Here is a 12,237-nt window from a genome sequence, read left to right on the forward strand (position 1 = left end):
GACTGATTCTTTGCTTTTCCATAAGCATTCCCATGATGCATGGTATATGCTTGGAATTATGAAACACACTTCATATTTGTTTATTTTTCCATGATAAAGTACAGGTGATTTATTTAATTTAAAGAAGAAGTTATCTTTTTTTTTTTAATTCATTTTGATTACAAAACAAAAACCCAAACCCAAACAAACAGAAAAACCCTTAGAGGACTGTTTCGGTACTTTATGGCTTTCAAGGTTTTGCAATAAGCAAAACTGAATTGTCAAGCCCTAGCCAATTCTTTGTGCTTGTCGTGTGCTGGTGAACAATCTAAAGAAACTCTTATTCATTCTGTGACTGGAGGTTAATAGTGTTGATTTTGTCTCTCATTGAAAGTTTTTAATAAAATAACATAAGTAAAGGAGATCATCTCTACACTTAGGCTGGAAATAGACTCAAACCTTTATTAAGACCTTTCTTTCTTTATTAAAACCTTTAGTAAGATAAAAAGTTGCTGTAGGTTTAGAGTCTGAAATAAGCAGTGACAGATTGACTTTAATACGTCTCCCTCAGCTCTGGTGTTAATATCTCCGGACACTAGAAAACAGAGCAGTTACTTACTTCAGTGGTGATTTCAGAGGTCATGCTTCTGTCAGCCTTTGTGAATAATCTTGATAAATAATTTGATTTTATGAAACCTCAGAAGGTGGGCTTGCTTATAAATACTAATTCCATTCAAAATGGCCTCACAAAACTGAAAAGGAAAAAAGCCTGGAAAACATCTTAACAGTGACAGAATATTTTATATTTCACTGAACTGCGTAACCAAGCCGTATGTACCTGACACAACGGAAACAGTGATGCTTTTGGAGAAACTATTGGCCGTACAGAGCCGACTTTGGAAGTGTTGTATAAGGATAAACTCATATTTTTCAGATATTTAGATAAGATGTCCAGTTCAATGCTATTATTTGTTTTCCACAAGGTGTATGATGGAAAAGACAGTTCTGCGCACTCTCTGGGAGCCTTCACCAAAAATGACTTGATGGGAGTTATGCTGAATAGCACCTCTGTTTGTGGATAGAGTAGAATACCAACAGATCTGATACTGCCCAAGGATCTCAGCTCGCTCACACAAGTAAGTAGCTCACAAAAATGTTCTGATCGACTGTTAAGTGGGGAAACGTGTATTTCCAGCTGCAGTGATTTCTCATGGAATGGTAAAGATAATATCCTAGAACGTACTGAAGTTCAGAGTCTGAATTTTACTTGTCTACACGTGTGGATAAGTTTCAGTAATTAGAGAGCATTACTAAAAGAAAAATTGTAAGCTTTCAAATATAGAAAGCATTGTTATTTTGAGGATTTAGCAGTGGGGTTTGAATAAGAGTGCATTGTGACATCTGTGGGTTGAATATATTAGTGTTGTACTGTAGCAGATGCAGAGCCAGGTATTATATTTAACGTTTAATTCCTGCCGACAAATTAAAAAATACAAAAGAACAAATGAGAATAAAAAGAATGCAGTGTGCCTGAGTGAACTCTCTGTATGTCTGCTTGTCAGGATCAAGGTGAAGTTTGCTGGAAGGAGAGCTGAGTAAAAAAGTTTTGACTAGGGGTGCACTTGTCCTACAGCTTGGATGTAATTAATTGAAGTACTTAAGCTGGCAAAACAATGAGTCTTTTGGAAAGGAAAACTATGGGGAGAGCTAGTTTGTTTCCAACACACAGAATGAAATTTTGTCCACCTTTCAAGGAATCTTCAAGTTCCCTTTGCCTTCAATTTGTCGTCTTTTATATCAGTTTCCGTGAACCTCTACTAAATCCTTCGGAGTAGAGCAGCACATCATAATGTGACATAGAAATGGAATCATGGCTGTTTCTAATATCTCTGCTGATTTCCCTTTGGATTGGAGCCAGCTGTGGAATAAGCGGAAATATTTTAATAATGTGGAATAAGCAGAAATAATAAGCAGTGTGCCCAGGTGGCCCAGAAGGCCAGTGGCATCTTGGCCTGTATCAGAAGCGGCGTGGCCAGCAGGTCCAGGGAGGTTCTTCTCCCTCTGGACTCGGCACTGGGGAGACCGCTCCTCGAATCGTGTGTTCAGTTCTGGGCCCCTCCCCCCAAGAAGGATGTTGAGGCTCTGGAGAGAGTCCAGAGAAGAGCAACAAAGCTGGTGAGGGGGCTGGAGAACAGGCCTGATGAGGAACGGCTGAGAGAGCTGGGGTTGTTTAGCCTGGAGAAGAGGAGGCTGAGGGGAGACCTCATTGCTCTCTACAACTACCTGAAAGGAGCTTGTGGAGAGGAGGGTGCTGGCCTCTTCTCCCAAGTGACGGGGGACAGGACAAGTGGGAATGGCCTCAAGCTCCACCAGGGGAGGGTCTGGCTGGACATTAGGAAAAAATTTTTCACAGAAAGGGTCACTGGGCACTGGCAGAGGCTGCCCATGGAGGGAGTTGAGTCACCTTCCCTGGAGGTGTTTAAGGGACGGGTGGAGCTGAAGGGACATGGGTTAGTGATTGATGGGAATGGTTGGACTGGATGATCCGGTGGGTCTCTTCCAACCTGGTTATTCTATCTAAGAATGATTTTTAATGCTATTATAAGCTTCCCAACAGCCATATCTCCACTGAATTGTACCAGTTGCCTTGTCTGCCCAACTATACATTCCTCAGAGAAGGAAAAACTATAAACAAAGAGGAAGGGATAACAGGAGACCCGTCTGCTCAGCACATACTGTAGCTGGCACAAGATGTTCACTTTCCTAGTGAGAAGACTGGCCGAAAAACAGAGGTGTCAGGGAGGTCCAGCCCAAAGCCAGCCTCCAGAACCTGCTTCTGTCTCACAAGAGCCAGCAGGGAAGTGTCCTCTTTCTGCCAGGGCTCCCTCAGGGGAGGGTTGGGCCCTGCAGCTGCAGGAAGCACCATCCCAGGGACAATGCCAGAGTGGCCAAGGGGGATGTCTCTCCTACATGGGTGCCAGGATCCCTTTTATCCCTTCCCACAAGGGAAGCTCAAGCCCTGCCACGACCTTTGAAGGCAATTTTTGAGTCCAGCATTTTCCAAGGAGCAGAGAGCAGACATCCCCCAAGAGGTGGAGGGGGAAAGCGGAGGGTGGCCGCTGCCTTCTCCCAAGGGATGAGCTCTGTGGGGCACGCCATCTCCCACAGGCAGAAGTTACCCACGTCCAGCTGGTCGCCAAAGCACGTGCACCTTTACTTTTATGTAGAATTGCTCCTGGAGCAGAACGAAGGTGCCGAGTCCTGCGACCTGGACCCCTTGCCCAGGAAAAAGACAAACCGGCCGCTGGGGAATACACTGGTTGTTACTGGTGCTTATTATTGTTAGGGTCCAGACTCTTAAGAACGAGACGGCACGGCAAGCTGGTACAAAAATAAAGTACAGTATTTATTCTCTTGCGCAAGAGGTTAAAAAACCAGACTGGCCGCCAGGGATGCTCTTCAAGGGGAGCGACCCCGGCTGTGCCTGTGGAGTTACATTTATAGTAAAAGTAGGCACATACAAAATAGTTAGTTGCAATCTTCTTGGCTGGTCTAGGGGTACATTCGGTGTAGTCGTGTTACATTCTGATGGACTCCAGCAATCTCTTATTGTCTGTGTATTCTTGCCCCAGGGGGTGTGTGCAGCACCCTCCCATCCAAGCATCATCTCAGGGGGCGGAGATGTGCCAGCAGCTGCCAGCCCGGCCGCCCCCTGCCAGAATGGCTTTCACATTCCTGCCTTTTCTTTGCTTAAGGACCCTCACAATTATTTCTCCCGGGCTGCAGGGAATGCCAGAGCCTGTCCCTGAGAAGTGGCAGCAGCAGGCAGAGCGGCTGGGAGAGAGATGGCAACAGGGTGAGAGGCTGGTGGCAGAGCGGCCTGAGGAAGGAGATAAAGCCTGGAGACACGGGTGTCCTGTCTGCCACAAATGGGATTCTAGATTGTCACAGTCTCGTTGTTGCTTTTTCCAGGTGACTGAGTCATGGCCGGATTCCCCAGCTTCGAGACGTGAGTGAAGCCTCTTATCACAAGGTGGCCTTTTCCTGCCCTTCTCTTTGCTTTTTGATGTGACGTTTGCAGAAGGTGCCTGCTTGTGACAGGCTTGGCTCCAGCTCCTGCAGACCCCTTGGTGACTGGGCTCTGTGGTCCTTTCAGGCTGCGGGGGGCAGTGGTTTCCTTCTGCTAGGGGACGAAGAAAGCCTATTTTGCCAGTGGGACATTGCAGTCCTGATGTGCACTGGGCTGATAGAAATAACCTTCGCTGAAGGCGGTGGATCTTGCTGGAGTCAGCTCCCATCCCAGTTACCGTGGGTAACCACAGTGCTGGGGGAAGACCAGGGCAGAGCACAAGGGCATGAGGACCCTGCCAGTTTCCATCCTCTTGCTGAACGTGTGAAATGTCTGGAGTCAGGACTCCCTCAGGGGGAGTAGCCCTGGCCTCTGGAGGGGATTGCTGCAGGGACAACTGCCTGAGGAGCAAAGACCTTTATTTAGGCTTAATGGCTCCTTTACATATGTTAACTGGTGAGAACAGGCGATGTATTCTTTACAGTGAGTGGGTTTTGCTACTTGTTCCCCCCCTAGGTCAGGAATATTATTGGCTGAGATGAACTGTTGCTGCGCCGTGGTGTTTCTTCTTGTTACTTTGCTTCTCCTTCTCCCAGCCAAAGTCTTTTCAAGGACAGCCTCCATTTGCCTGTGTCCTTCAGCCTGCAAAAACCTTCACAGCCTCTGAAGGCTGTAGGCCCTGTGATAATTGTTTAAGATTTAACAAAACGAATTGCATGAGTGTTTTGGGTTGGAACAAGGTGTGGGAGCCTTAGAAGGGTGTTCTGGTTGCAGCCTGCGGGATGCTGCCAGCTCTATGGGGGAATCGCCCTGGGCAGAGCGGAGTGGATGTGCTTTATCCCGATCACTGGTTTCTCAGATATCTGTTTAAATCTGCTTTTCTCACATGACTGCTGGGTGTCCAACCGTGTCGATGACTGAGGTGGGCTCTGGAGCAGAAAATTGCCAGCGAAAGACCTGTAACAATTGGTTAAGGATTGCCCTGGGCTGCCCAGGAGCTGGGGAACACATCAGACAAGCATACAAGTAACTAGCAACATGCTGCAGCCACTGGCATCCTTACAGCGGCTGATTTAAGGCTTTCAGAGGAAAAATCCAAGTCTTAAATTTACAGACATAATGAGAGGCTGCGAGGTAACGTTTACAGGTCAGGAATGAGACCAGCGATTCCAGCAGAGGCTTCCACAAAAGCGTAAGCTCACTCCTTAAAGCCCGGGTGTTTCACCCCTAGCAGGGGCAGTACAGGTGGCACCAGGCTGCCGTGTATTTGGCAGCGAGGCTGTGTGTGTGTGGGGGGAAGGTGGCGGAGCCCAGGTACCCAAGGCCCTGACTGGAGGGGCCTGTGTGAAACGATTAAGTAGCCAATGTCACACGACTCACAGCAAGGCAAAGATTCCTGCTTCATTATCTAAAAGAAACGTGGAAACTTGCAGTTGAGTCCCAGGGACAAGTTCGGACAAGGTCCAAAAGCCTTCTCATAATTCACAAGGTGAATGCAGCGCCCAAGCGGTTACTTACAACAGAGTTTCACAGATATTGTACCCGCTCCTAACCGCCACATTTGATGGCCTTCTCTCTCATGCCGATGACCTGTGATTACAAGGGGACTGTCAGACAAAGCCCATGAGAAAGGGCTATGTGAGCACTCTGGAAAACTCTGAAAAAAAAGCACCGAGGAAAGCTTCCGGTGAGAAATGAGAGAAGTACAAGACAGAGCAACTTTCTAATGATACAGAGAGAAACCTTAAAGACAATGTGTCCTTTCCAGTGATTAATTCTTTTGCAAGGCTAGCTTTATTCAGGTGCAAAAGGTGGGTTGTGCACATGAAAATATCCCTGCCCATTTTGATCTGAAAACTCCTCAACAGCTTGTCTCATATGATATAGTGTTAGAATCATAGAATACACCCCAGGAACACATGGACACCCACCCGCAGGACAGCCCACCCATGAAGCACACCCCCCTCCACCAGGTGTGGATTCCCACCCCCGGGACAGCTCTCCCCCAGCAGACACTGATGCCCACCTAGAGGCCACAACCCCCCAACAGACACAGACACCCATCCATGGTGTAGGAAACCAAGGGACATGCAGATGCCACACAAGGGCACAAACACACACTCATGCTTTCATTTCAACTTGATTGATGGTCATGGCATTGCAGTGTCTGTAATTCTCCAGGACACTGCTTCCACAGACACCCAGTGCTGGGGTCAGCGGCGACGGGTGCGTGTCCTCGGCCGGCGCCGGTTCACTCCAGCCTTGGATCTGGGTGCCCCAGTCGGCCGGCGCCTCCTCGCATTCTGGCGCTGTTCAGGATGACCCTGGAGGCGCCTTGGGCTGCGCTTCTATTTTGCCTGATTCCGGGCATTTGTTTGCTTCCACAACTTCCTCTTGACGCTCAAAGACAAGTACAAAAGACAGAGTTCCCTGCAGTACAGGAACCTAAGGAAAATGGGGCACATTCAACCCTCGTGTCATATGCAGTATCTGTTCTTGCCTTCTTTGCTGGTGGCTCGTCAGGGTCCGGCGGAGCGGACCCCAGACACACTCCAGCAAGGAAGACATTCTGCAGGAAAATGTAACAAAGACTGCTCTTTATGCAAATTCAAACAAAGACAATTAGATCTTTTAGTTCTGCATTAATTCGTTACCCGTCAAACACAAAAGATACTGCCACTCCGTCTTCCGCATTGTGACAACAGCAGTTTCAAAATTTCTTACTCTTAAATAAAGCTTAACTTACTGTTCATCGAAATAAAAGCAGTGTTCGGGGTTTTCTTTTTAAATCTTAAATATTTATATTTTTTTTTCCAGAAAAAAATAAGTGTTTCACAGAATAAGTTGTGGGTTGCCCATGTTGCTCAAACTGATACTAATTAGTATTTCAGCAGAGATGGAGAACACCGATGATAACAATTCCCTGGCAACAGATCGCATAATTAATTCACGTGACAAGTACCATTTCTAAATGCGTGCACAATCGGTTCTATAAAAAATGGACAGAGGTTATTGCAGAACTATACTAATGGCTTTTAGTAGGCATTTCCTCTTTCTTTTTTCCACTTTACAGTCCATAGTTAATTACCCACATTCAATTACTTACAATTAAGTTTCCAATTACTCTAGACTCTCCTAAATGCTCCACATTCTAGAGGAAACATATTTTGTTAAAGCACAATGCTCCGTAATAGTCGTGCAAGAATAAACAATACAAGCAGGTATGCCAAAGTTTGCAACCCAAGTGTTCTCCAGCAGTAAATCAACCTGCTCGTCTCACAGAGACTGTGAGCACAGGCTGCTGAAAGGAAGAACGGCAAAGCCGTGAGCAGTGTCGGATCAATCTAAGACCAAATAGCTTAAGTTTCCACACAGTGTAAATCAAGATGAAGGGCTTTGAGATGCAAGTGGGTTTCACTTCAGGGAAGAATGATAGGCACACAGCTAATACTAGAAAAAAAAAACCAAAACCAAACACAAAAAAACCCTGCATGAAAACAAACAAAATAACCCCAAACAATAAAAACCCACCAACCCCCATAAAACTACATAACTGAATCCAATTCACAGAAATATGTTTTGGAGGAGTAGTAAGGGTACTACTGTAAAAGAAAGGGATTGACAAAGACATTAATTGCCACATTGAAAGAATCTCCCCTCACATCATAAATTCACATTCTGGATTGCAAGGTCCAGAAGAACAGAATTGGAGTTTGCACATGGATAATGTTATCACGTTACCTCATTCAGACTTGCAGGTGTTAAGACTAGAAAAATTTTGGAGCCTTGTGACAAGAATTACAAAACAGAAGTAAGCAGAGCATCTCTAGGTGGGTATGGGAAGAAAGAAACGTCTCCATCCCATCTGGAGGCAGATTCTGCCAGGCATCATTCCAAATGACTGCACGTGCAGGGGAGTGAAAATAAAATATTGTCAGATTAAGATCTGTGCTTCGGGCCAGACCGAGATACAGAGATCTGATGGAAAGGTGGCAGAATCCCATGACGCTATTGAACTCTTTTGGTTTTTCTCAAACTAGCACCTTAAACATATGTGGTTGCTGGACAGCAGGACACGGCATTCAACTTCTTCTCTACAACCCTACCTCCCAAATCAGAGCCAAAAAGCCTAGAACCAGGGCAATAAAGCGTTACAACACAAAAAGCAATTTTCTACTCATTTTGTTTTTTAATTCAGTTTTGTCCTTTTCCAGCTAAGTTAGATTCCTTGGAGCAAAACCAGTAACGCTCTAAGGATAATCAGAAGAGAGTCCTGTAGTCCTGGCCATAGAGCTGTGTCAGTACACGAACAGGAGCCCAAGCGCTGCAAGTCCCCCAGCAGGCAGAGTGCTAACCCACGGTCCTAGGGTGGGAACAAGCGTGTGTCGGGGTAGGGGCAGAGTTCAGGGCTAGTTTGTTTTCTTGTCAATATCTACACGGCTAAAATAACAGAAAAAACAACCCCAAGCACAAACAAACAAACAAACTAACAAAAAACCAAACAAAAGCCCACAAAAAGAATACCTGGAAACAGAACATCTGTTCCAGATTGAAATGTTCAAACCTGCGGTCATGTCCTAAAGTTATTGACAGGCCAGCCGTACAACACAGGTAGATCTTTACTGCCTTTTTGGCAGATGCTGCACTTACGTTCTTCTTAATTTGCACTTGTTACATAGTTCTGACAGCTAAATGCCATTGAAATCTTAAGAGACGTGCACCTTTACATTCTTTTCGCAAGCTTCAGCACAAGGCATAAACCCACCCTCTGCACATGTCCAAACAGCTGGGAACATCCACCCTGAGGAAGACTTTGCTAGCATAGATCCATGTTTAGTTTGAATGATCACAACCTCGAACATAGTTCAAGCATGCTCAAGCTCAGGAATGTCTGTGTGGCAGAAAAGATAAGCCAAGACAAACATCCCTTTTTGCGTCATATTTTAAGGCACATCTGATTATAAAAAAGCATACATTATTTAAGAAAAGGGAAAAAATACATGTGTATGCATACCTGCTGTCAAATACACAAACACAAGTAGAAATACATGCTATGAGATATTTAGATCCAAATCACCCCTTTCCACTCACACTTTTTAAGCAATCGTGTTTTTCCCTCACTTTGTACCCAATGCAACAGAGTCAGAAGTAAAATGTCATGATTGCCGTAACGTGGGTTTTGAAATACTGGAGCCAGCTCCTAGCCTTTCTCTGAGGAAATCCTTCCAGCGTCCTGGAGGTCCCAGCTGGAAGCTGTGGATACTTTTGAAGACGACAGGATGCCAGGCAATGGATAAAACACTGACATCTGTTCATCTAATTAATCCAACCCCCCTGACAGTAATCCAGATGGGCAGAACACAGAGTGATTTTGGGGGACAGGAGAATAAGAACCCTAGTACTCCTGAACCACAGATTTCAAACGGCTTTTAGCTTTGCTGCTTTTATACGAGTAAGCTGTTTCCTTATGAACCAGCTCGTTAGCAGGTCCCAGCTGCTCCATTAACCAGTACGGGGAGATTTGGTATCACCCTAAGAAAACAATAAACTGCTACAGAAAGAGCTTTCTGGACCAACGGAGCAGCCTCACTGGCCTCTTCCAGAAGGAAACCTACCTCTCAGACTTCTCCGCAGGAAGGTTTAAAGCATTACAAAGTTCACAGCAGAGTTGAATATGTACATAAATACACGTTCAGATGTATTCACTAAAGCAAGAAGGACTAAAAATAAGCTTACTACACAGTTGAGGCTGCAGTGGTCAGGCTCTGTTCTAAAAAGCAAAAAACCAGTTCCATCTGCAATGCCTTTGATAGTTCACTAATTGATGATCAAAAATGCATGTGCTTCAGCATCATTTTATGCTTTTATATGGATATCTTATTTCATTATAATTATCACAGACCATAGAAGTCTATCAGGGCCAATCATTTCTTAATGCAATTAAATTCCCAGGGGAACAATATGAAGTAGTTTATATTGGGGAAATCTAGGAGAGCTTATAACCAAATGGGAGCCTGCTAGTCTACTGCAATTATTCCAAACTAGAAAAGTAAAACGAACTGCATGAATTTTTAACAGATTTTCTGGAATACTTGAATTAAAACAATCAGTAGGTGTCAGAAGTTGCAATATGAGCTCATCTTCAGACTCCTCCTACATCCTCTAGCACTCACCTCTTCGGGGAAAGGATTATGCAGCCGCCTTCTCCTCCTGGATGAAATCCCCCACTCTCAAAAGAGCTCTCGGGACTATTCGTCTGCTTCCCAGTCCTGTTAACACAACACCCTTAACTCTTGCTCTTTCACAACGCCATGACAATTCCTATTAAAACGAGCCTTGAAAACCACTCCTCTACAACACAAATAATTATTAGTTCTTTCACCCAAAGGTATTAACATGAAGATTGGAGCAGAGAAACAATAAGAAGTCTCTAGGGATGGATTCTATCTACATACATCCTACCCTGTTCTTTTAGTCATTTTTAGAACACCTCCATCCCGGAGCTGGTAAAACAAATTATTCTCTTTCCCATTCTTTCACTCCCTCTCAGCTGACATCCTGACGGTGATGCTTTTCTTCCTCTGCCCACACAAGAACCTTTCAGGCTTTAGTATGCTCTTTACCCCAAGACCTGCTTAAGAAAAGCGATACACAGCACGCTGATGGGGGCCAGAACGTGATTTATTTCCCATTTCATGGTTTTCCCCGAGGACCCAAGTAATCACTGTGAGAACATCTCGTCGCTGCCACTGTTTTAGTTCCATTTGCTCCCCCTCGTAAGAGCCATGTTTGATTTAACATCTTGCATTTATCCAAGATAATACTGAGGTGTTCTAAAAAATGTTGAATTTTGAGAAATAAATCTTCAGCACATCAATCTACATTGGGCAGCAGTTTGCACAGCTCTTTCCAAACAACACACAGTTCCACTATTCCTTACATCATTTGCTTGTCTAAGCATTTTGTAGTTCCATTGAATAAAGCCCAGTACCTGTTATGACGTACAAGGCTAACTTCATAAAGGAACTTCAAAGACAACTTAGTCCTAAAGAAGATATCTTACCTCTTCTTAACAAACACAGACCTAAGAAAATTGTCTGTAGAAGAAGAAAAGGCAGATTAAGAAAACACCAGCCAGCATTAGCTGAAGTGAATAGCCTCTTTCTCCAGGCACCTACGCCAAGTGCAGAAAGCAGCACACCTCTGCTGGGATATTTTCACCAGGGAAGATTTTATAGCAGGAGTTCAGGAGAGCAGGGGCAGACAGTGGGCACTTGGAGCCAGGAGAGCTTCGCTGCTGTCAGCTGCCAAGCGGGAACAGAGTAGGAGAATCACCAGAGAGACGGAGCAGAAAAAGGTTGGCTTCAATAGAACTCAGCCTTCTCTGATTGTTCCTATGAATTACAGAAGAGAAATATCATAACAGTAAATCATGACTGGCAGTGAACTATTTTCCTAAGTACACTGAAGAGCACAGAATATAAGAATTTCTTCTTGCATCAATATTCCACGGCAATAGCTTTTCTCCCGAGGCTTAGAGAAATCCTTCCTCCTCTAATCCTGTTTTCCAGTGACAACTTAACAACCGAAATGGCAACAATTACCCCTTTCTAGTGCTAATTAACAAATTGCAAAGATTTCGTGAGTGGCCCCCCCCCCGCCCCACAGACCCCCCCTGCCCCATAGATCCCCAGCCCCACGGATGCCCCCTAAGTGACCCCCCCCCCCTTCTTAGACCTTCAGCCTCCTTCTCGCCTTCGTCTTCGCCTTCGATGCCTTCGTCACCTGCCGAGCCAAGATGGCACCCGCCGGGGGGCAGGGTGGGTGTGGGGGGGGATCTATGGGGCAGGGAGGGGTCTATGGGGCAGAGGGAGGGATCTATGGGGCAGAGGGAGGGATCTATGGGGCACAGAGAGGGGTCTATGGGGCACACCACCCCCTTTCTCCCCCAGATGCCGACTCCTCCTGAGGCGACGGCCCTGCCCCACGGCGCTGCCCCATAACCAGCCACCCCCCACCCCCCCGCCCAGCCCCATAAGTGTGGGGCGAGCGTCAAGATCTCAAAGCTTCTCCGCGGTTGTGGTCTGTGTGGGGATCTATGGGGCTGGGGAGGGATCTATGGGGCAGAGGGAGGGATCTATGGGGCAGAGAGGGGGGATCTATGGGGCAGGGGGCTCGCAGGCCGCCGT

General features: G+C 45.8%; 1 protein-coding gene across 1 annotated transcript in view; it reads left to right on the forward strand.

The window, feature by feature from the left end:
- The window catches only part of LOC138732427 (AT-rich interactive domain-containing protein 1A-like), a 30,596-nt gene extending 18,579 nt beyond the window's left edge, over nt 1-12,017 (forward strand). The window contains exons 10-11 of the mRNA XM_069879040.1: nt 11,784-11,868; nt 12,001-12,017. Coding sequence (XP_069735141.1) covers nt 11,784-11,868; nt 12,001-12,017 — 102 coding nt within the window. The remainder of the gene's footprint in view (nt 1-11,783; nt 11,869-12,000) is intronic.
- Nucleotides 12,018-12,237: the final 220 nt, after the last annotated feature.

Source organism: Phaenicophaeus curvirostris, chromosome 31 (genome assembly GCF_032191515.1).
Source record: "Phaenicophaeus curvirostris isolate KB17595 chromosome 31, BPBGC_Pcur_1.0, whole genome shotgun sequence".
In the NCBI taxonomy this organism is placed as follows: Eukaryota; Metazoa; Chordata; class Aves; order Cuculiformes; family Cuculidae; genus Phaenicophaeus; species Phaenicophaeus curvirostris.